General features: G+C 40.1%; 2 protein-coding genes across 4 annotated transcripts; both read right to left on the bottom strand.

Moving 5' to 3' along the window:
- Positions 1-853: 853 nt before the first annotated feature.
- hspa1b (heat shock protein family A (Hsp70) member 1B) lies at positions 854-3,700 on the bottom strand. The gene is made up of 2 exons (XM_010740692.3): positions 3,586-3,700; positions 854-2,920 (listed from the first exon to the last, which is right to left on the bottom strand). The coding sequence occupies exon 2, from the start codon at positions 2,896-2,898 to the stop codon at positions 982-984; it is 1,917 nt and encodes a 638-aa protein (XP_010738994.1). The 5' UTR covers positions 2,899-2,920; positions 3,586-3,700; the 3' UTR covers positions 854-981.
- Positions 3,610-22,427, bottom strand: ahcyl1 (adenosylhomocysteinase-like 1). Of its 3 annotated transcripts, none has more exons than XM_010740703.3 (17): positions 21,730-22,426; positions 14,665-14,779; positions 13,937-14,080; positions 13,095-13,195; positions 12,890-12,992; positions 12,419-12,513; positions 12,186-12,292; positions 10,158-10,274; positions 9,968-10,031; positions 9,750-9,838; positions 8,838-8,908; positions 8,468-8,562; positions 7,114-7,212; positions 6,571-6,639; positions 5,796-5,874; positions 5,461-5,581; positions 3,610-5,332 (listed from the first exon to the last, which is right to left on the bottom strand). In XM_010740703.3, the coding sequence occupies exons 1-17, from the start codon at positions 21,919-21,921 to the stop codon at positions 5,326-5,328; spliced, it is 1,668 nt and encodes a 555-aa protein (XP_010739005.1). In that variant the 5' UTR covers positions 21,922-22,426; the 3' UTR covers positions 3,610-5,325. The 3 variants fall into 3 exon arrangements, with proteins under 3 accessions (XP_010739005.1, XP_010739020.1, XP_010739012.1); XM_010740718.3 differs by lacking the exon at positions 21,730-22,426 and adding an exon at positions 17,553-17,671; XM_010740710.3 differs by lacking the exon at positions 3,610-5,332 and having other exon boundaries at positions 5,457-5,581; positions 21,730-22,427.
- Between the last annotated feature and the right edge of the window lie 285 nt (positions 22,428-22,712).

Below are 22,712 nucleotides of genomic sequence, written 5' to 3' on the forward strand. Positions count from 1 at the left end.
GCTTACTGGAACAGCTCTGCTGCAATAAGTGGAACTGAACCTTAATTCGTATCATTGTAAACGCCTGTGTTTCACGTGTTCACGTTAAGATGGTTGCTGTGAATAAGCTCGATAAGGCCTCTTCTTATAACTGTCTGTCTGTCTGTTGGGATGGGGCAACTGTTATCTTATAGAGATATCACATTATACATCATTTTCACAACACAACATCTTTACTTGTCACAGCAGGAAAAGCACAGGTGTAAGCAGTACCATTAATAATAGCTCCATTTCATTTAGTGTCCCAGTATTCCACGACAGTGACAGAGCATGCACATTACCAGAGCCCTGGAACTGGCTCATCTAAATGTAATGCAACAATCAATAATGTTTATTGATTCCACCTTGCGTTTCATGCTTTGAAAAGGCTCTATTCCCAGCATGCCTCCACCCAACACAACATACACCTGAAAATGGTAAAATTTGAAAAGTGAGAACACCTGTGTGTAGTAATAAATGTTGTGGAGTAAATTATAAGGATAAATGCACATTCCACCACTGTTTATTTATCGACACATCATTTCTCGGTACTTGAATTTATTACTGTTAATGCTTTAGATGTTGCAAGTATGTATGATAAGGTTAAAACACAGAGATCAAGAAGCTACATTATTCTAAATCTAGAAATACCAGACAGTGATTCTCACTTCTAAAAGAGAAAAACAAACACTTATGTTCAGGTAAACTGCAAGTATGTTGTTATTCATCTACGTTTTGGTGAAAACTGAAACAATTTTAATGCATTTGTTAAAAATGTATCACTTAATAAAAATCATCTGTGAGCTGTCCAGTACAGTAATAAATTTCTTTAGTGTTTTATTGTTCAAAGAATTTTTATTAAGACATGCGAAGAAGAAACAGTCAAATTACTTCATTTTTGGTATCAAACAACAGCGATATGGTCAGAGTATTTCTGTAAACAAAATGCTGATGCCTCTGGTTTTAGTCAACTTCCTCAATAGTGGGGCCCTTGGAGCTGCCTCCTGCCTGGCTGCCACATCCTCCTGATGGTGCTCCTCCCTGGTACAACTTGGTCACAATCGGCTTGCACACCTTCTCTAGTTCATTCTGTTGATGTTCATACTCCTCCTTCTCTGCCAGCTGGTTGTTCTCCAGCCAGGAGATCGTTTGCTTGCACTTGTCAATGACCACCTTTTTATCCTCCTCGCTAATCTTTCCTTTCATGTTCTCATCCTCAACGCTGCTCTTCATGTGGTAGGCGTATGACTCCAGTGAGTTCTTTGCTGCAATCTTCTCCCTCTGTATGTCATCATCAGCCTTGTACTTTTCAGAGTCCTGTACCATGCGCTCTATCTCCTCTTTGCTAAGTCGGCCCTTGTCATTGGTGATGGTGATTTTGTTTTCTTTGCCAGTGCTTTTGTCGACAGCGGACACATTCAGAATTCCATTGGCATCAATGTCGAAGGTTACCTCCACCTGTGGGACACCTCGGGGAGCAGGAGGGATACCTGTGAGCTCAAACTTGCCAAGGAGGTTGTTGTCCTTGGTCATGGCTCTCTCACCCTCATACACCTGAATCAGCACACCTGGCTGGTTATCTGAATATGTAGAGAAGATCTGGGTCTGCTTGGTGGGGATGGTGGTGTTTCGTTTGATTAAAGGTGTCATAACTCCACCCGCAGTCTCAATGCCCAGAGACAGAGGAGCCACATCCAGCAGTAGCAAATCTTGGACATTTTCTGAAGTGTCACCCATCAGGATAGCAGCCTGGACTGCTGCACCATAGGCCACAGCTTCATCTGGGTTGATGCTCTTGTTCAATTCTCTGCCATTAAAAAAGTCCTGCAAGAGCTTCTGGATTTTGGGAATTCTTGTGGAGCCACCAACCAGGACAATTTCATGGATCTTGGACTTATCCAGCTTGGCATCTTGCAGAGACTTCTCAACTGGATCCAGTGTTCCCCTGAAGAGCTCTGAGTTGAGCTCCTCAAAGCGTGCCCTTGTGATTGAGGTGTAGAAGTCGATACCCTCAAACAGAGAGTCAATCTCAAGGCTAGCCTGGGTGCTGGAGGACAGGGTCCTCTTTGCTCTTTCACAAGCAGTGCGCAGCCTCCTCACTGCTCTCTTATTTTGGCTGATGTCCTTCTTGTGTTTTCTTTTAAATTCCTCTACAAAGTGGTTGACCATCCGGTTGTCAAAGTCCTCCCCACCAAGATGTGTGTCGCCTGCAGTGGATTTCACTTCAAAGATGCCATCTTCAATGGTCAGGATGGACACGTCAAAGGTGCCTCCACCGAGATCAAAGATGAGCACGTTGCGCTCCCCTCTTTTACCTTTATCCAGGCCGTAGGCGATGGCTGCTGCTGTGGGTTCATTGATGATCCTCAGAACATTCAGTCCAGAGATCACCCCAGCGTCCTTGGTGGCTTGCCTCTGGGAGTCGTTAAAATACGCTGGAACTGTGATGACTGCGTTTGACACTTTTTGTCCCAGGTAGGCTTCAGCGATCTCCTTCATTTTAACCAGGACCATGGAGGAGATTTCTTCTGGGTAGAAGGCTTTGGTCTCCCCTTTATACTCAACTTGGACTTTGGGTTTTCCGCTATCACTGATCACTTTGAAGGGCCAGAGCTTCATGTCAGACTGGACAACAGGGTCGGTAAACTTTCTCCCGATGAGCCGCTTGGCATCAAAGATTGTGTTGGCGGGGTTCATGGCAACCTGATTCTTGGCAGCATCTCCAATGAGCCTCTCTGTGTCAGTAAAGGCCACATAGCTGGGAGTGGTTCTGTTTCCCTGGTCGTTGGCGATTATCTCCACTTTGCCATGCTGGAAAACCCCGACACAAGAATAGGTGGTGCCCAGATCAATGCCAATAGATATTCCTTTAGCTGACATCTTGCTTGTTGTTTTAGAGTTCCTAGAAGAAATAAGAGAACAACACTTTTTCATTTTCTAAAGCTACACATGAAAAAACTGATCACTGCCTCTGAAATTATCAGATTACTTATGTCAGTAATATTGACTAAATGTTTATTGTGCCATTAGTTTTTTCTAATGTAATTATCAGACACATGTTAGCAGTTCAGTTCAAATTAAGGAAACATGGACTGAAAACTCTTATTATGTTATGCTCTGCTGAGCAGACTGCTTCATGACACAAGTTTAATCTAATTAAATTGCTCCACTACGGAACTGTAAATTAATAATAATGGTTAAAAATGGTTACAGTTATCACTTTGATTTATGTAGTCCCTAAATTAGAAAATTAAATATTCCAAACCAGAAGCTTGAGGTCATTTTTACACATTTCCTATAATTAGATATTCAAATTCAACTGTTTCTCGAATGTACTGGGAAATTCACTTCATTCTTATAGCATAGTGTTAACAAAGCCATAATATAAAGCAGAATTAATGCACTAATGGCAAGTTTTAATGTCTATTTAATGTCATCTTCTAGGAAACAAGTGGATTAAAATGACCACACCATTACTGATATGTAAGAACATAAGGAAATCTTCCATCATGTTTCCAATAAAATTCATTAACCACAATCAGATAATAATGATGAATTGCTACTTACTTTCAATGATAATCTCTCTGTTTCTCAAAGATTGTTGAAGGATCTCCGCAGAGTCTCCTCGAGTAATTCCCTTTGTCTTGAGCTTTTGCCTCTGTGTGGTTCCTCTTGAACTAATGCTTGAACTGACTCGGGCCCGTGGCTTATATACTTGTAACCAGGTTTCCAGAACACTCCCTCAACCCACCCCTCCTCCAAGCTCAGTGACTCAACTGTTAATATTAGCAACTAACGCAGCTGGCTTGGTGCTAGAGAGCTGGGGAATATTCCAGAGTGGGACAGTAGTTTGACGCTCGGCCAGCAGGGCTGACTGTGAGGGAACACAATGTAGTGAATGTAGGACACTGAGGGGGGTATGTGGAAGCGTTAGCAGCCCTGAATGCGAGCTTTATCCCCAAAAAACAAACACTGACCAAAAGGGGCCTCTCTCTTTCATTCTCTGGCTTAATATCTTGCTATAAACCAAAAGAACTTGCTTTATTGCTGATTTAATGCATTATTTTACATACATAGTATACACTTATGCATTTTGATCACATGAAACATTACTTTAGGTGACCCTGTTGGATCAAATTAAGACAGCGACAATCATATGGCAAACATAAAGTCTAATATTTTTTCTCAACATATAGCTCATACATTAGAGTTACAATTAATACCAAAAGCAGTGGGAGGAAGACATTAAATGTACCACTAATAGATGTGGCTTTACAAAAGAGGAATGTTCATTTAATTAAGGTCAGTGCTGATATTTATGTGTTTATAAATGATTTAAAAAGGCACATTCATACCATGGCCTTAAAGGTATTATCCAGTCAAAAGGATGCTGCTCGTCAGTCAGAATGATCTCAGCTGGAATTTGTGTGAGCAAATGGAAATGGTATGAACTGAAGGATGTTATAGTAGTTTAAAAATGTTTTACTGGCTCCTCCTCAACATTTTCAGTACTTCCTTTTTTAGGAATGCATACAGCCTGTTATGTTTGACAGTAATATAACATCTTAATCTGTTGTTAGCAGAGTCAGGAGAAGCTCTGTGTGTTATGAAATCATTTTAGAGGAGTCAGGAGTCCGGAATTTAAAATGCACTTAGGCTATTATAAATCGTCAAAACAAACAACACTGGGTCATATTGTTTATACAGGACGTGCTATATTTCATCACTGTGGTTGTAATGAAGAGGATGACTGGATGTTACCTTTTAGGGCATGTATGCAGATACCATTCTGTGAGATTATTTAAAGCACACACAACAAACATTTCTAAAATAATGTACATTGTAATACAGAGTTTGTTTTGGCTCAGCCCAAACCCTACCCCATGGAATGTACTCATAAAATATTAATGTCAGTGACAAAAAACAAAACATAAATCTGTTCCATTCTTATGGCCATCATTTGGCACTGTGCGTTGGGTAAACAAACAAATCAACAACTATGTGATCTACAGAAGCATTAGCAACTAAATAAGTACATACACATGAAAGCATGCAATCAGGCTTTTCTTTTAAACATGTGACATGTAAAATGTTAATTGGTTATACATCATATGTTTCCTACAAGTCTTACTCTTATTTTTCATATGTAACACCATGTCTGAAGTGCTATTAATAAGTTACATTCAGCATAAGTAAAATAATTCCTCCGTTTTGTAGTAATTGTAATTTTAGAAAATAAAATAGATATCTCTGTTTATCCCAGGGCAACTGTGTGTTGAGGATTACACCATCAGACAGACAGTCTGCTTAATACCTGTGAACAAAATGAAGTGTTATTGTACACATGTTAATTCAACCGCTTATGTTAAACTGACACAAAATATAGGAAATGCTAGACAACGCTAGTAAAGGATGGACACAGGGTGGGGGGGTGAAACCTACCTGTAATAATTAGGTTTGAAGGGGCCATTCTTGTTGAGGCCCATGTATTTGGCCTGCTCGTCAGAGAGCTCTGTCAGGTGGGCATCAAAGTTTGGTAGGTGCAAACTGGCCACATACTCATCTGGAGGAAAAACACAGAATGAAATCTACATTGTCTGGAGAGATATTCACTGGATGGTGTCATTTGTATGTCAAGTCACAAGGTGGCAACAATGAGCAACGCAAATAAAGTAGGCAACAGCATGCTTTTTAAATAATTCTATATGATTGTTTTTTTTAATTAACCCTCTGATTAAACTATGACAAACTTGTAAACCGAGTCTTCTTTTTCTTACCCATCTTCTTCGGCAGGAGATACACATCCTGTTTGTAACGCCCCTCTGGAGCATTGAACAACTCGATCAGGGCCAGGGCCTACAGAAAACGTACAGTATGGCTGTAAGACTCACAAAGAATGTCAGGAAGTTATATTTTATAGAATGCTGCTCTAAAACCCGGAAATGAGTTTGCATTTTTGCACATCCGGTCCCTTCGTCTTGATGTCAGTGGGTTTTTCGAATAGGTTTTTGTTTAGATATCTAGAACAAAGTTCTGTGGCTAACACAAGCTTAAGATATTTTCCTGTTTTGTTCCACAACATAATATATGTTAATTTTGAAGTTTTTGCACAAAAAAGGCAGTTACAAACAAGTGTCTGAGACTACAGAGGTTGTTGGGGATATTAAACGTCATGATGCGGAACAGTAGTGATGATGCTGAGGTCCCGTGACTGTGATGTAGTTTGTTCATATTGTAATGTTGTCTGCTGAGACATTCACACTTCAAAAATGAATCTTGCTTAACAAAACATTAAGTATCAACACTTCAAAAATGAATCTTGCTTAACAAAACATTAAGTATCATAAAGATATTTTGTCTTAGAGCTTCCTGTATTAATCCAAAATGCAATAGAAAAATCCCATGGACTATTTGTCAAGAGAACCAGGGCGATGCTAACTTCATCGTGCCTGCAGCAATAATAGCAGGGCTGTGTGGTGGGAGAAAAATCTGTCCTTCAGCTGCCCCAGAAGTGTCAGTGACAGTCGCCTCAGAGACAGACAAACTACTAACCTGAGTTGTAGCTGTGATGGACAACACAAACGTAGGCACTGTGGAGCAGCTCAGATTTAAGAGGCGACCCTGAGAAATAACAGAGTACAGTTATTAACCTGTAGTCAAACAGACAAACTGAAGCAACAGCACTTAGAAGTTCTGCTGTGACTTAATAAGGGATCATGTGAAAGTATGCAGCTGCCTTATAAACCAGAGAGCACTTAGTAACTGTTGGCTGACTTACAGTAAGTTACATATCCAGACCTTTTTATACTTGAATATTATCCATGGTTAAAAAGATCAAGCAGATTAAACTAGATTATTTCACTCTGCAGTGCTTGATGACCCTCAGTTATTGTGACAGTTTGTATATTTCTATATATTATAGAACACCACAAATTACACAATAGAAATGTTTCTTAGCCTTCTTCGTAGTAAATGATGTAGATGTAGACTGATTTTTGTGCAGGTCTAAGTGTGTTAAATTTGTTAAAAGATATTAAATATGATATGACTAATCATAAGAAAAAGGCCAGTGTTTAGAGGGTCTTGGGACATTACCTCTGCAAGCAGAACAACCCTCTTTCCATCGGGCCAGATGATATGGTCAACCTGAGAGCGTACCCTCTCCCAGGTCAGCTCAGGGCTGCGCAGACTCGCCTGAGGACATAAAAAGCAGGTCAATCCTTTAACTGCATGCCAAATAGAGACAACACAGGTAAAAGAATAAAGGTGAGAGGATTTCATGCAATTTATTTGCTAACATGTCCATGTTAGAAAAACATTAAGAGAATTCAAAGAATGGTGAAACACAAGTGTTAAAAAGTGCTTGGCTGTCACTCTTTAGCATCTCTGAGATGCCCATAACTACAAACTGATCAGACTGTGGTTGTACTTTGTGTAACTGTGTTAATGTGATCATGGCATTCCTGCAAAAAAAAAGAGGCTTCCTCTTAGTGAAACTAAATAAAAGTTCAAAAAAGAAAAGAAGGAGACACATTTCATGGAAGTGAATCATTCAGTCTTGTCCCTTAAAGATACAGGAGTTCAGATGACATCCTGTTCATTAAGAAAGAGGCATTCTGGATTTCTAAATTGGGCATTTTAAACTTGAGGGGGTTGAATGAGGAATTAGACGTGAAGCCATTTTGTACTAGAGAGTCCACTTGATTATATTTGATATATATTAAAGAACAGGATTTTTGTTTAGAACAACTGGAAACATTAAGATCAACCACAGATTGCCTTGTCTAAATATTAAGAGATGGAATAGACTTTAAGTTACTGTGTTTTCATACATTTGTTTGAAAGTCATTTTTGTATGCACTAAGTGTTTGTTTTCCATAACGACTCCTTATAAGGGGCTGGTCAGGATGCCAGTTCATCACAGGGCCGACACACAGAGACAAACAACCATTCATGCTCACATCTATGAGCAATGTACAGTTTAGGGTGTAAACCTGCATGTCTTTGGAGTGTGGGAGGAAGCAGGAGTATCCACAGAGGCCCTGTGCAGACCCGGGGAGAACATGCACACTCCACACAGTAAGCTTTTTCTTATGAACCACTGCACCACAGGGCCACCCCACATTTTGTAAATAGTTTTCATATAAGGATGATGACTATGTTACTTTGTATGCTATAGTATTGATAACTGGATATTTATAGATCATATGACTGATACGATACTACATATAAGGAAAACAGACACCACGCTGATGAAGACAAAAAACATTTGGTGATGTAAATAAAACGTGGTGCAGTGGAGAAAAGCTGTGACTAATTTTGCTGGCATTGCACACTGGTCTGACCTTGCTGTGTGTATGTTCCCGATGTTAGAAATTTAAATACAAATTCTCAGACACACATATTTACAGAACACTCAATAGAGTACAGTCACATAAGCACACATTACCACATCGATCTCAGTGTTGGAGTGTCCCATATTGCAGACGATGCAGCCATTCTTCATTCGGTCGAGCTGTTCTCTGGTAACAACGTTCTTGTTGCCTATAAAATAAAATAGTGATTTGTTCGTGTATGTGTAAACACAGTCATTCCAGAGGGTGACACTGACACAGAAACATCTGTTTATGTTATAAGAACAGATTTACATCTACATGTAAATTGTGATCACACACAAAACATTTTAGCATTTAGATGAAAAGTCTGTTTTTGACCCAGAGACCTTGAATTGAAATATTTCAATGAGGTGTGCATTTCACTGTGAATCACTGTGATTATCAAAGCATAAGTAATGGATATCGCTGCATGGGGCACAGTACCAGTGCAAGTTATCACCACGTCCATCTGGCGGATGACCTCACTCAGCTTGACCACTCGGAAGCCGTCCATGCTGCGTGGATACACAGAGATATTTCCATTAGTTAAAGCAGCACAAACATTACGAAAACAACTTAAAACAAATGGTGATAATAAATTAAAAGAAAATCATTATTTCCTGAATTATTCTTATCTAGTACTGTTTTTAACAGGTGTAATGAGACTAAATATCTCGGCTATTATATTGTCAATAATTTATCAGAAGTTAAAGATATTTACAGACAAGCTGTAATATGCTTGCGTGTAAATTTAGCTGTGAATGTAGCTTTATTTAGAGCATTTCTGTACTCCATTACATACAGCCCACCCGTGGCACTTCTACAGTACAGCAGAGGCTTAACATGGCCAATAACGATGGCATGAAACTGCTTCTTAAAACTTCCGTGTTGGTGTAGTGCCAGCCAAATGTTTGTACATGTCAGTGTGCTGACCTGCTCTGCTATGATATGAAATATTATGTACAGATTTATGTGCAGGCTGTCTGCTTCACAAAATAACATTACTGTGCCGTTGAGCTCGGTCAGGTTTACATCCAGACTGTGAAGCCACTGGCGCTTCTGGCGTTGGGTGCAGTTATTAATATAAAGTTACATGTGATGCTATGTATTTACTGTTTTTATTTACTGTTGTTATTTGTATGTATTGTCTGTTTTAATGTAATGTGCTATGACCTTTTGTTTAGTGTTTTTAATAAAGTTCATTAACATTATTATTATTACTATTATTATTATTATTATTATTAAATTGTCTTTTTGGAAACAGCTAATCTGATGCACAACATGGAGACAAAAGCATAACTGTGGGAGCACATTTACTGATGGAGCGGTGCTGAACGGTAATGGTTAGTGACTCACCATGCCTGCAGGGCACAGATGGGGTCGATCTCTGTGATGCACACAATGGCTCCGAGGGCCTTTAGAGCAGTGCAGCAGCCTTTCCCCACCTACACACCACAGGACAGTGCAATCGGTGTAAACATAATTGTGTAACACATGTAAACAGGTCTGCTGCACCTGTGAAAATCCATCCATCAAAAGCAAGATTCTTTTTTTTAAATCGAAGAATGATTCACCTCTCCATAACCACACACGACAACTTGTTTGCCTCCAAACATTATATCTGTGGTCCTCTTCAAACTGGCAGAGACAAGCACAATGACACACACTTTTATCCACACACACTCAAATACAAAAACTCTTCACACTGCAGTAGCATGTTTGCAAACAATGGCAAGCTTTTTCGGGATGATTCATTCTCCTCACCCATCCAGGATAGATTCACGGCAGCAGTAAAGGTTGTCAAACTTCTGCTTGGTGACTGAGTCGTTCACATTCATGGCAGGGACACACAGCTTGCCAGCCTTCGACAATTGGTACAATCTGAGAGGACACATGGGAGAAACATGTTCAGGCAGACATGCACATATCCACACACAAGCTAAGTTCTTCAATTCTGTGTGACCTTCTACTTTCCAGACCGACTAATTGATTCCATTGAGAGTTGTACATGCACAGCTGCTGTGACCTGCTGTCGAGTCATGTTTCTCAAACGGGCTCCAGTCAAATTAGGCCGCTGACCTTTTCCATTGATACCGTCAGTGTGTATTGATACTACTATGACTTATATAACTGATACTGTTTGTGCTGACAGAGTATGGTTTATATCAATCATCAGTAAGGTTGGTTTGCCTCCAGTTCAACTCCATCGAGAGGACAAAATAATGTAAACACCGGAAAAGGATTTACAGGGTTTAAATTTAGTACCATTTAATACCTTTTTAATACCTTCTAAATATTTTTTAAAACCTCAACGCAACTAGTCATGTAGCAAAAACAGGATCAGTAAATGGAAGTGCATGCGCTTCTATTTATCACTCTGGTCAACAAGCTCTTTCTTGAAAACCTTATCACGTAACCAGTAACCCTAACCAGTTTTGTCTTTCACTTTTGTCTTTTTGCTATTTCTGAACCAGGAAACACAACTTGAAACAGCTTGTCTCGTCCTGAGATTCTCAGGCCTAGCAGAAGATGCAATGGCTGCAGTGGAAGTTTGACTGGTGGTGGTACTCGGTTGGAAAAGTGTATTGGACATACTAGCAGCACAGAAATTTGATATTAATGGCTTCTCTCCCATTAAGTTGTCAGTCAATTGAACAGTTAGTTGAGTTACGCTACTTGACATCTAAAGAAATGACACAATGCATAAGAGTTCAGCACCACTCCACACATAACCATGTTCTCTGAAGAAGACATCAAGTATACTTGACCAACAGTGTTTTACAGGAGGATGCTTGTGAACAGCTGTTCTATTCACACTTTGTCTTTTCAATGTCATTTTCAGTCAATGAAATCAAACTTTTGTGTGCAAAGCTTGTTTCAAGTTTTACTCCAGCAATCAGTCATGTACAGAACTACATGTTTAGGCTGAGGATGAGGCTATATTCATGATTTTGTACTGTCATACTAACCAAATACGTCTTATTCAGAGCCATTACAAAGTTTTAGGGTGTTCCCGTAACCATGGTAACTCATGGTGCCGGAGGAGAGGGAGCAACGCTGAAGAGTAGAGTCGTAGTTTCACACATGTAGTAACAACATCGGTGTCAGACGAGTTCTCACGTTGACGAAACTTTACAAACCGAGTCTCAAAATGACATCACAGCTCTGTGACGCAGTCAAAAACAGATAATTGATAATGTTGCAAGCTTTAGTACCAATGCTCTGTGTTTAGATCCCAGCTTTAAACAATACCACTGGCTGTGTGACAATCTGCCAATGAAAACATCACCCCCCTGCTCAGATATACATTGATCTCATAAATGGCCTCTGTGAACTCTAAATGACAGAAATAGCGACGAAGAACTCTAATGCATCCTGAGTCCACTGCTCTGCACTATGGGAAATAAGTCTACTGTACAGTCTATGTAATAAATTCTGGTGAAGTTTTAATAAACAAACTTACAACAAAGCACATACTATTCTTAAAAAAAAATAACCCAGGGTTTGATCAATATTAATAACCCAAATTCATTCATAGTCCATTATGGGCCGTCATAAGCTGTGCCACAGACGAGATTGTAATTTATTGGTGGCCAAAAGAGAAATGTGTTTTGTTTTTTTCATTCTTGTATTTTTGGTCATTATTGGCAGTAATCATATCTATCCATCTTCAACGCCAAATAGAGTCCCTGTATGCCAAATTGTGGCCAAAACTACAAAAACAGACACAGGGTGTACATAAATATAAATCAAAATATTCCATTTAAAAGTCAAATCCATGTCTCATCTCACCTGTGCACACCAGTGACGCTTTCCTCCACGATGCCTCGGACCTTCTTGAAGACACTGGGATATTTCTTGTATACCCAATGGGTCAAATCTCCACCATCATCCAAAATCTGACAAAAAAAAAAAAGCAGAGTTAACGGTATGAAATATAACCTCCACCATCTATGATAGCAGAATGGAGGCCAGATAAAAGAGAATCTGGTGCTGGATTTATCACGGGATTGTCAGGTTGATACCATATTGGCCTGCCAGCCCTCCGTGTTGACACAGCGATCGATGCACCACCAGAAGTCATCCTCTGACTCACCCTTCCAAGCAAACACAGGTACCCCTGCAGGAAACAAAACACACGCACCTAATGGCAAAGACAGACGACAGACGAGAAGAGGGCTGGCCAGCTGCATGAACAACAGGTCCATTAGGGCAGCATACACAGTGAAAACACAAGCACATGATTACTTGTCAGACACAAGGCATTTCAAACAAAATCAAAACTAGACATTTTATATAATTTAATGTAGACATCATAAAAGGTTCATGCATAGACCTATAATTAGCCATTAACGTCCATTCAAGTTGAATGGAAAGTTATAATTATCAGAAATATACAGGTTTAATTCCCACAAACCGTGGCAAAACTTAATACTTGAAGCTATTTATGAGCTGAGATTTAGCTGCAACCAAGTTGCACGATAGGAGTTTCTCACCTGTTTCAGCAAGAGCAGCAGCCACCTCATTCTGAGTGGAGTAGATGTTACAGGCAGTCCAACGACACTGGGCACCGAGGGCCACCAGAGTCTCAATCAGAACCTAAGAGGAAACGATAGAGTATACGAATAGATGAAAAAGTAGCAGAGGTGTAGAGGAGAGCAAACAGAGTAAAATGAAGTGAACCCGGATTAGAAGACATACTGCTGTCTGAGCAGTGATGTGGGTACAGCCAACTATCTTTGCCCCAGCCAGTGGCTTCTCCCCCTGGGCTCTCTTCCTCAAGGAGATCAGGGCAGACATGTCTGGGGAGGAACAGATTGAGCAAAAGTTAGGGGAAGCTGAAAGGACATAAAGGTCATGTTTTGTTTTGGGAGAGAAGAGAATGGTGGACCATTATGAATACAAAAAAAAGCCCTTTCTACAAGGTGGACGTGCAGTAAATGGCTGTAAAACGGAGACTGATTAAACAACAATGTCACCAACAGCTGTTGCCGCCCGGGCTTTAAGCCTGAAGAACACTTGTCAAGCACTCACGCCGCCTCATCACTCACATGGGCAATGTAAACATCCAGAGAGACAGAAGAGAGAGGCACTGATTTGTATACAAAAAAACATGCCGGATATGAGAGAACAGGTATCACAAGACGGAAATAAGTAACAAGTGATGAATAGAACTGAGAGAAAGAGCTCCGATCATGTTTCCAGAAGCAGGGTCATAAACTGTTTTGAAATCAGAAAGAGAGACCTTTATCAAATAGTGTCAAAGCAGCAGATTCAATGCCACGTGATATCTGGGAACAAAGTCACAAAGCTCTCTTTGTAGAAATGGTATTGATACCAAGTCTCTTATCTGTCTGTATCATAATAAAATCACAGAAGTTTGATGCAGCATGTAGCATGAGTTCATCTCCGTGTAGGAAATATGATTCTATAAGCGACCAAACACGACAAACACCGGCTCAAGTTATCGGCTATGTATCCTTCAAACTAAAATCAATAATCTTTGAAATGCCTGTGAGCGCTTGTTGTCCAACACACAGTACCTTGTTCTGCAATTTCAATTTCACGGCGGCCGAATTCGGCCTGCTTGATGTTCTTCACACAGAAGTCACTGCTGCCGTGAGTGTTGACCTGGGCTTTGTCCCGGGGGGACGTCTCATCATCGGAGCTGTCGGTGTAGGACGCAGCTGGGAAATGAACATAAAAGGTCACTATTGTGGAAATACGTACAAAAGAGCCAATCATGAAATATACACTTCAAATCTATTGTGTGTAGGGTGGAGTTTGTGTGTGTGTGTTTCCTGTGTGTTTCCTGTATGTGTGCGGATATTGTTATGCCTGCCTTTTAACAGAAACAAATGATATAAACAACAGTCTTGATATAATCCCCTAAATGTGTTTTTGTGACCAAGATACATAAGGAGGATATTTTATAAAATCAACACTCCTAGATGAACTCAAACCCAGTTTGGTTATTTCTTGTTAAATTAATGGCTGATTTATCGCTCTAGCTCTACTTGTGTTTTTATGTGCCTGCATACAAATATGCATGCTTATATACGCTGCATTTGTGGATGAGTGTAAGTACTTTATTCCAAAAGATGATAAAAGCAGAAACATAAAATTCATCAGCCATTTTTTAAAATAAACTAATTATTACTAGGAACATTTGTGAATCAAGATTTTACAAAGACTTTTACTCTCAGGAGCAATTGTCAGTAGGTAGAATTGTCAGTTTAACGTCTCATCGAAACCTTCAGGTGTGCAGTACCTGAGCTGTAGCTGTCTGTAGAGGACTGCGAAATGGACCGAGAGAGGGAGCGACGGCCTGCTTTGGTAGGATACTTGCTGAATTCTTGTTTGTCCTCCGTGTTAGCGAACTGGATCTGGAGTGGACCAGAACAAAAACAGTCCACAATGTCAACATAGAAGGCAAACAAAATCCAAACACTGATTAAGTGTCTAAAATTAGTTCAGGGGACCAAGAAAGAGCAGGAACAATGCATCATCATCATCACACATTAACAACGATGACGCTCTCAGTTATGTTTATGAAATTTGTTGGCACTCTTTTTAGTTTACATTTGAACTCATTTAACTCTTTCAGCAACCAAAACAGTCCTTTCAAAGGTAAATCACCTGAGCCTGTTACAGCAAATGACAGGTGGATCAGGAAGAAAGGAGCTGATGCCTATTTTTAGATGCTCCCTCCTGCTCTGTGATTTATGCTTTGTTCAAATACACAGGCTTCAGTTGTTGCTGTGGTTCATCATGTCAACCAAACCCTTCAAAGGGCCCAAGATCAAAGACCTGGAAACACATAAAGTGTATCAGTACACATTGGATATTTTCTAGACTCAACTAACCAGTCTTTGGGGTCGCTGTGCCAAACCACCGTTGATCCAATAGTTTAAAATTATTTCATTCAGGTACTACTGTAAACAAAAGCCAGTGTCTGGTGTGAATTTGGCTATATTTAGGGATTGGCAGACTCATTTTAACACCCTGAAAGTGCAACTGTTAAGTTGCACAAGCACAAATCAACAGCCAGTTGTCAACATTAGAAACAGTAGAGCGACCAAACACTGAGGTCCTTTAGAAAACTGGGTCACTCAGGACAATGTGAAGTTGCTAGTTTACAGTCCAACAGGACAGTCTAACTCCATTGATCCTGGCAATAATTACAAATGTAGAAATGTCAGAAACAATCTCAACCTTAATGCAAAAACTCTTTATTTTCACATACCTTGGAGCCCAGGTGGGCTGTAGGCTGTAACTTCTATTCTGCTTACAAGAGACTGTTTTTAGACGGGCACAGTGGAGCAGTTACTCAGCATTTTACTTAAATAGGAAGCTTGCAGGTGGGTTTCAGGTTTGAACCTCATGATGTCCTTTAGTTTTAGTCCCTATGACTTCCATTTATCTGTTCTCATGTAAGACTAAATATCACATCTGGCAAACACTGATGTTTATTTGCTTTCTGTATATCACTCTGACTGCTGCCGGCCACAAATCCACTACTACAGGTATAGCAGGTAAAATATTAACATTGTCTTGAATAGAAGACATTGGTTTTCAACCTACCTCGACACAGCGAATAGGTTCATATATATATATATATATATATATATATATATATATATATATATATATATACTGTAATGTTGTTATTTTGTGGTTATATATTATTTTAATATTAATGTTGTTATTTTGAGGCTTTACATGTGGTTTTATAGGCTGACCATGTTCAAAGCTCAATTCAAATGCCAGCTTGTTGCTTTCTAATAGACTTTCCAATTCCTGATCATTTCGTTATATAAAATGTTTTCTTTAACCACTGTGTTGAAATGGTATGTCTCAGCAGTGAGCATCTTCACATTAAATGTCTACACTGCTTTGTTCTTGTCCTTTGCCTCCATGACGAATCCTTTCAAATGTCTTTCATTGTGACAATGTCGGAGGTGTTCCTTGTTCTCTTATTTTAGATGTCCATAGTACATGTTTGGACTAAAAACTACTGTGCAGGCCAACAAAGTTGACACAACACACAGATGATAAATCCGGGAACACATGAATGCCAGACTAACAACAGTGAGTTGGGTAACATTTGAGTGTGATGTGCACTGCACACATAGACATCAGCCGACAACAGGTCTTACAGGTAAAATGTTAAAGACCATGACACTGAAGAGTAATGACACAACATGAAAGCAAGACTAAATGTGCATCAAACGTAATAATGAGAGGATGTTTCATGTGAGTGTAAACTCACAGCTGGATGAAACTGGCATCATGACTCAATTACCTGGTAGTCACCACACAAATTTTAGAGGAAGCTGAAGCTGATCGAATAGAGGTCATGCGGCAAGAACCAACATAACTTATGAGGCCTAAAGAAAATAGCGTAACACAGCCATATTACTTTATATGAAAGTAAAGTTTGAGAAAATGTCAAGTAAGTGTCAGAAACGTTTGAAACAGTAGTAACTTCAAGTGTTTATATCTCACAAACCCTCTTTCCATGTGCAGTGACACATTGGTTTCAACAATCTACTGTGTCAGTACAAAGAAACTCAAGAAGCTTGTGAGACGGTGTGAACTGAGGAGAACGCTGCGTGTCTCTGTTTTCACAATTGAGAGTGTGTCCTGTCTCATACACTTGCAAAATACTTCTTTTATGTTTGCTTTGCATCAGTTTAGACTCTTGAGGATTCGGCAAAGGTTTTGCACAGTCTCCTGGACTGTTTTCCCACCCGCCAAAATCAGAGAGTCCTTCTCTTTGGTGCTTACAGCATTATGGAAAACAAGAGGTTAATCTGATTAATGATGAATTGCTCCGTGTTACTTAAGACTGCATTCTGCTTCTGCTACTCTTACACAGTAAACTATCCCAGCGGTGCTAAAGAACCTTGTCCTCTTGAGAAGAAGACTCAACTTCTGTCTGCATTTTTCGCTGAACATTTTAGTGAAACAGAGTGAAGGAAAAACACTTCTGTGTAGTCCATCTATATAATTATAAAATCATTCCATGTGACTGCAAAAAGAAGACTTGTGATATGCCAAAAGTAACTCCAACACATCTGTGTGTGGAATATGTAGTATCTTTAAGCATAAGTGTGCTGGATAAGTTCTCGCATCGATGCATTAGTAGTGACTCACCCTTTCTCTCCCGTTCACATGTTTGTGTGCCATGGCTGCCAGTCACTGCCTGGTCTCTCCAGTTTTCCAGCCTTACTTCCCTGTGCCTGTGTCCTCTGTGTGATGGTACTAGGTGTCCCTGATGCTATTATCCCAGAACACTCCCAGGCAGAGCCAGGGGGGAGGTTCCCACCTATTATCGTGATTTCTAATGGCCAACCTGGAGAGAGAGAGTGAGAGAGAGAGAGCGAGAGAGGCCTAGAGAGAAAGGGGAGGTTGACTCCAACTGGGCCTCTCTCTCCCTCTTTCTCTTTCACTCTCTGGTACTGCCCTTGACAACCAGGTGCTAAAGTCAGTGTTATAGGCTTGATTTTTTTAAGTGCTGAGAGAGCAAATGCAGGAGCACGTTGCCAGATTCAGACATATGCACAAACAAGACATACTTACAGAAGAGAAGAGAGAGAGAGAAAGAGAGAGAGAGAGAGAGAGAGAGAGAAAACACACATTTGCTGTAGCTTTTATTTTCAGGCTCCTGATTTAGACTACTAAATACAAGGGGATTGACAGGAGGAATTAAACCCTGTTTCCATTAGCCTTCTGCTGCATCAATAAGCAGTCCATCCAGTCCCATCCTACGGCTAAAAATACCCTTTCTCTCTTAGATAGCAGGCCAGGTCACAGACTTAAGCTGTGGTGTGACTGTCGGCCGACAGTGTAAAGGGTTCAATGGAGGCCTGGCATAAGACGACATCAACTACTTAACCAGACACCAGCGGAGCTTTGTAGTACAGTCCATCTGAGAAGACATACAGTCTGATCCACAAACATCTTTGTATACACAGTGGTCACATTCAACAAGTCCAAGACAGAAAGCCTTTTCATTTGGTTTGATTGACATTTGATTGAGTCCAGACAGTGTATAGACAGTAAAGCAATGCTCAAGTCAAAGATAAAAAGATAGAAATCATCGCACTGTACGAGCAGGCGCCTTTTTAGATTAACGCATGCATGACTGATAACACAGTGTTGTGAAGAAAACATACAGTGTGCTAATCCTTCCTCCAGAACGACGTGACCTTTAGCAGAAGCTATGTCTTCTTATTACTATATACAATCTTCAGTGAATATGAAAAGGTTACAAACAGGCCACCATACTATGATATTAATATAATTGTGTTATCAAAATTGTATTATTATACAATTATATATACATATTTTATACATTATGTTATTTAAAAAAGCCAGAATGCAAATGACAAATGCTGTAGGTAAACAAGAGAGATCCTTTTTAAAAACCAAAAGGCACGACAGAGAACAGTTGAAAAATCATGAAACTAGTCCGTATGGATGTGTTATATTTCTCAGCTTATGGCGACTTTTGCTTCAGTGTTGGTCACACTGTGGTACAAACACAGTACTTCACTTGTGTGGACTGTGACAGAATTAAAATAAACACCAGAAAGAAACTGTTCATCTTTTTTCTTTTCTTTTTTTAAAACATCGACAGTGTCACATTTTATATTTTGTGTGATTGTAACATCATTTAAATCATTTTGATGTCATTACATCTGTGTTTGTAGGAAAATGTTAACTGCCTCAGCCTACAGTATGTGATGCTTTTCAGTGTCTTCAAGTACAATCCTACCAGTAGGGGTCACCAAAGTCACACATTTATACATCTTACACATACTGAAGGGGCTTTAAGTTTGCATTTTTAACTCTATCTCTAGTTTTAGTTTTTAACGTCTGAGGTTGAGGTGAGTAGATCATCATTAAAACTTGCTAGGGGAAAGAAAATCTGCATTTGACCTTCATGAAACTCTGCAATATGTTGTCAGACAAAATAAATATAAGGTATAAACACTTTTGAGAATCAGCCCTGCAGGCATGAAACAGAAATGATGATGCATGAACAAACTCACAGTGAAATCCCAGGGGGGGTGTATTGTATAACTGCTGGATGGATTCAGAGAGAGGAGGCAGAGTAGTGGTGTTCTTTGACTCACCCACACACACACACACACACACACACACACACACACACACACACACACACACACACACACACACACACACACACACGCTTTATCACACACACTTTTAATTTGTAGCATTGATTGTTTTTGTTTTTGTTCCCCTTTGAGTTGATTATATGACAATACACCAGCCTTAGTTAAATATTATTAAATGAATAATAATCCAACAATTTTATTAGTTTTATCTTCTTTTTTTATTCACAGTATTTGTTTTACCTGATCATTTTTTCCATGCAAACAGGTGGCTCAGTTTGACACGGGGTCGCACATTTATTCAAAAACACGCTGCTTTGTTTTCAGAAGCGGAGTTAACATTCCTACCATCCAATATGTTTTCAATCAGGCTCCCTGAGGCGACTCACAGTCCACACGTTATTGCCTTGTCAGACAGGGGGTCTGAGATAATATTCTGAAGTCTGTGAGCCCCGCTGCTGGGAAAATATATATTTTCATTATTATGAATATTTCGACCACCTCTTGTGGGCATACTTACACTAAAGATTTAGACTTTGGTGCAGACAAAACACAAGTGAGACATCATTTACAATAAACATTAACTTCTAGTAACAATAAGGGTACACCTCACATTACATTAGCCCACAAATAAAAGACAGTTTGGAGAAGCTCACATTTTGTTAAGACTGTCAGAGATGTTCATTCAACTCTATGGTGTGCAACAGATACAAAGTATATTGGGACGTCTATAATCTGCTCTAGCAAATGTTCACTGAACTGTCTCTTAGTCACGATGTTGCTGGTCTGCTTGTGATTAGTAGTCCTCCTCTGCCATTGCAGTTTTCCTGTCCTGACAAACAAATCATCGTGACTCCTGAATCTGCAATGCTTGTGACAGATTTATACACAGACTCAGTCAGCAACTACTAACTTACAACTAGTCACAAGGACTGTGCAGTTATTTAATGTGTCACATGTGAGGCTGGTTGTACAGCCCCAGGGTAAATAAGTATAACATTGAAATTAATGAAAATAAGGATATCTGCTCACATGCATGCCAGTAGGCTTACTAATATATTTACATATCAGGCTATGATGTTGACACACACTGCTACATTAGGCTCTAGAAATCACGATAAAATGTGCACCAATAGAAGAGCCATTCTCACAAGTTAAAGGTCACCTTGAGGGATGGAAAAATGCTTCACAATCAGGTTGGTAAACGTGATATGGTATTGAAAAGTCCCAGAGGATTTTATAATAGCATCTGTGACACAAAACCAGCCGAACACAAAAAAAAGAGTTTTCTTTTTAACACCTGAGCAGGGTAAGAAACCCGTCCACTGCCTCCTCCATGTTTATCCACCTCCTGCTGCCAGCTGTTACACACGGCGGTGGATCTGTAATGATATGAGCAGCCACCTCGAGGGAGTCTTTCATTCTGATGACTGTTCTGTGCCGTTGCGTAACAGCCAAGAAATTCAAGGCCTTTTCTCGCAGCCGCACCTTGTGCTGCTGATACATTTTTTATCACACTGTTCTCATTACTAACAATGATGATATCCACACACACACACACCTGAACAAACTCAAGACTGATATCTCAAACACAAGGATGAGTTCACTAGTTACAGATTAATTCTTACAAATTAAAAATCTACGGGTTGAAATTCCTCAGTAGGACCTGATTTAAAAACCTCACACTCAGTGTGTCTAAGCTCAGGTATGTTAGTCCATGCGTTTGTTCACTTTGCACAGGCTTTTGAATGAATGAGAGGTTTAAGAGCTCAACTTGGCTTTTGCTTGTTTCCTGCCTACAGGATGTTAGAAAGATGTAGACATAAACAGGAAGGCTCTAAGAAGGCAGATTTGAACAATAATCCAGCCAATGTTGAAATTATATGTTGTTATGTCAGTAATAACATAGTAAAAGCTACGATTAGACATGTGAGCTTTCTTTTGTGGCCTTCAACTTCTTTGAGATGCTTTATTTTGAATGTGGCTGTAACATACAGTAAATGTGTGGCGCTGCATCAAAGCTGCTGTTCACTTGGAAATGCAGATGATGAGTGCACAGCCTGGCCTTGCTGTACATCCACTGCAGTACAATGCGTACTATCCTCCTCACATCCTCCTCTTTAGCCCGGAGGCTGTGCACTGACTGACTGACTGACTGACTGACTGATGGCGAGCATCACGTTTCTTACCTTCTTGACGGATTTCAGTGTGGGGACTGCGGTGAACGCTGCGGAGGGCATTTCCCCGACATTCATATTCACATCACTGCTGTTCTTGCTCACAGTCATCGCTGAGTATTTCTCCGCAACGTTTTCGGTCTCTTTGACATATTTCGTGGCTTGTTTCACCTCCGTTTTGCTGTCCACAACCGAGTCGGTCATTGCATCCAGGTCGTATTAACAGTTACCGGAGAGAAAGAAAAAAAAAACGCCGGTTGTAGGTTGACTTCAGGCGGACGTCAGCTTTGTCCGTCGCCCCTTTTGTTGTTGTTGTTGTTTTTTTAGCTTAAAATGACCGAACAACGATGGAGCACTTCCACTTAGACCTCGATAATAATTAGTCTGCTCCAACAAAGATTTAATTTCACAGCGTCACTACTTTCTAAAAGAGAGGCTCAAACACTTGTCTCTGTGCTCCGGCTCTGCTGTCATCCACAGACAGCAACATCACAGTGAGGAGGGGGCGGTTTGTTGAAACTGTCACCTGAGCAAGTGGGCAGTGTTTAGGCGGAGATCATCCAGCCAGCCCCGGTGAAGAGGGAGAGGGAGATAAACCAGCTAACGCTTCATACTCATGTTAAAATGTGTTTGTTTTTGTTTTTTCTTTATGTCAGTTTGAGCTAATTGTTACTGTTTATATAAGCCGGTTCTGTTTTAAAAGTTCGGTGTCGGTTCTGAGTTGAAGTTGTCCCGCCTCCTCAGTTGTGATTGGCTGAGCCTGGTACCGACGTCTGTAATCCGCAGCGTGTGATTGGCGGAGCTTGCTTGGGACAGTGTTCAACCTGGGAGGTCTAACTCAGGGCACAAGACCACTTTATATGTCCCATATCAGAGAAAAGACTGAAATACTCCAATGTAATGTGATGTGATGTGATAAAGTATTTGATGTTGGCTTGAAAAAGTATCCAAACTACAGACTCACAAGGCAATCATGCAAACAAACCAAACGTAAA

This window comes from Larimichthys crocea, chromosome XV (genome assembly GCF_000972845.2).
Source record: "Larimichthys crocea isolate SSNF chromosome XV, L_crocea_2.0, whole genome shotgun sequence".
Classification (NCBI taxonomy): Eukaryota; Metazoa; Chordata; class Actinopteri; family Sciaenidae; genus Larimichthys; species Larimichthys crocea.

Coding starts and splice junctions, on each gene's coding strand:
- hspa1b (XM_010740692.3), bottom strand. CDS start 2,898: ATGTCAGCTAAAGGAATATCTATTGGCATTGATCTGGGCACCACCTAT.
- ahcyl1 (XM_010740703.3), bottom strand. CDS start 21,921: ATGACCGACTCGGTTGTGGACAGCAAAACGGAGGTGAAACAAGCCACG. Junction 14,780..21,729: donor CACTGAAATCCGTCAAGAAG/GTAAGAAACGTG, acceptor GGTCCACTCCAG/ATCCAGTTCGCTAACACGGA. Junction 12,993..13,094: donor ACATCACTGCTCAGACAGCA/GTATGTCTTCTA, acceptor GTTTCCTCTTAG/GTTCTGATTGAGACTCTGGT.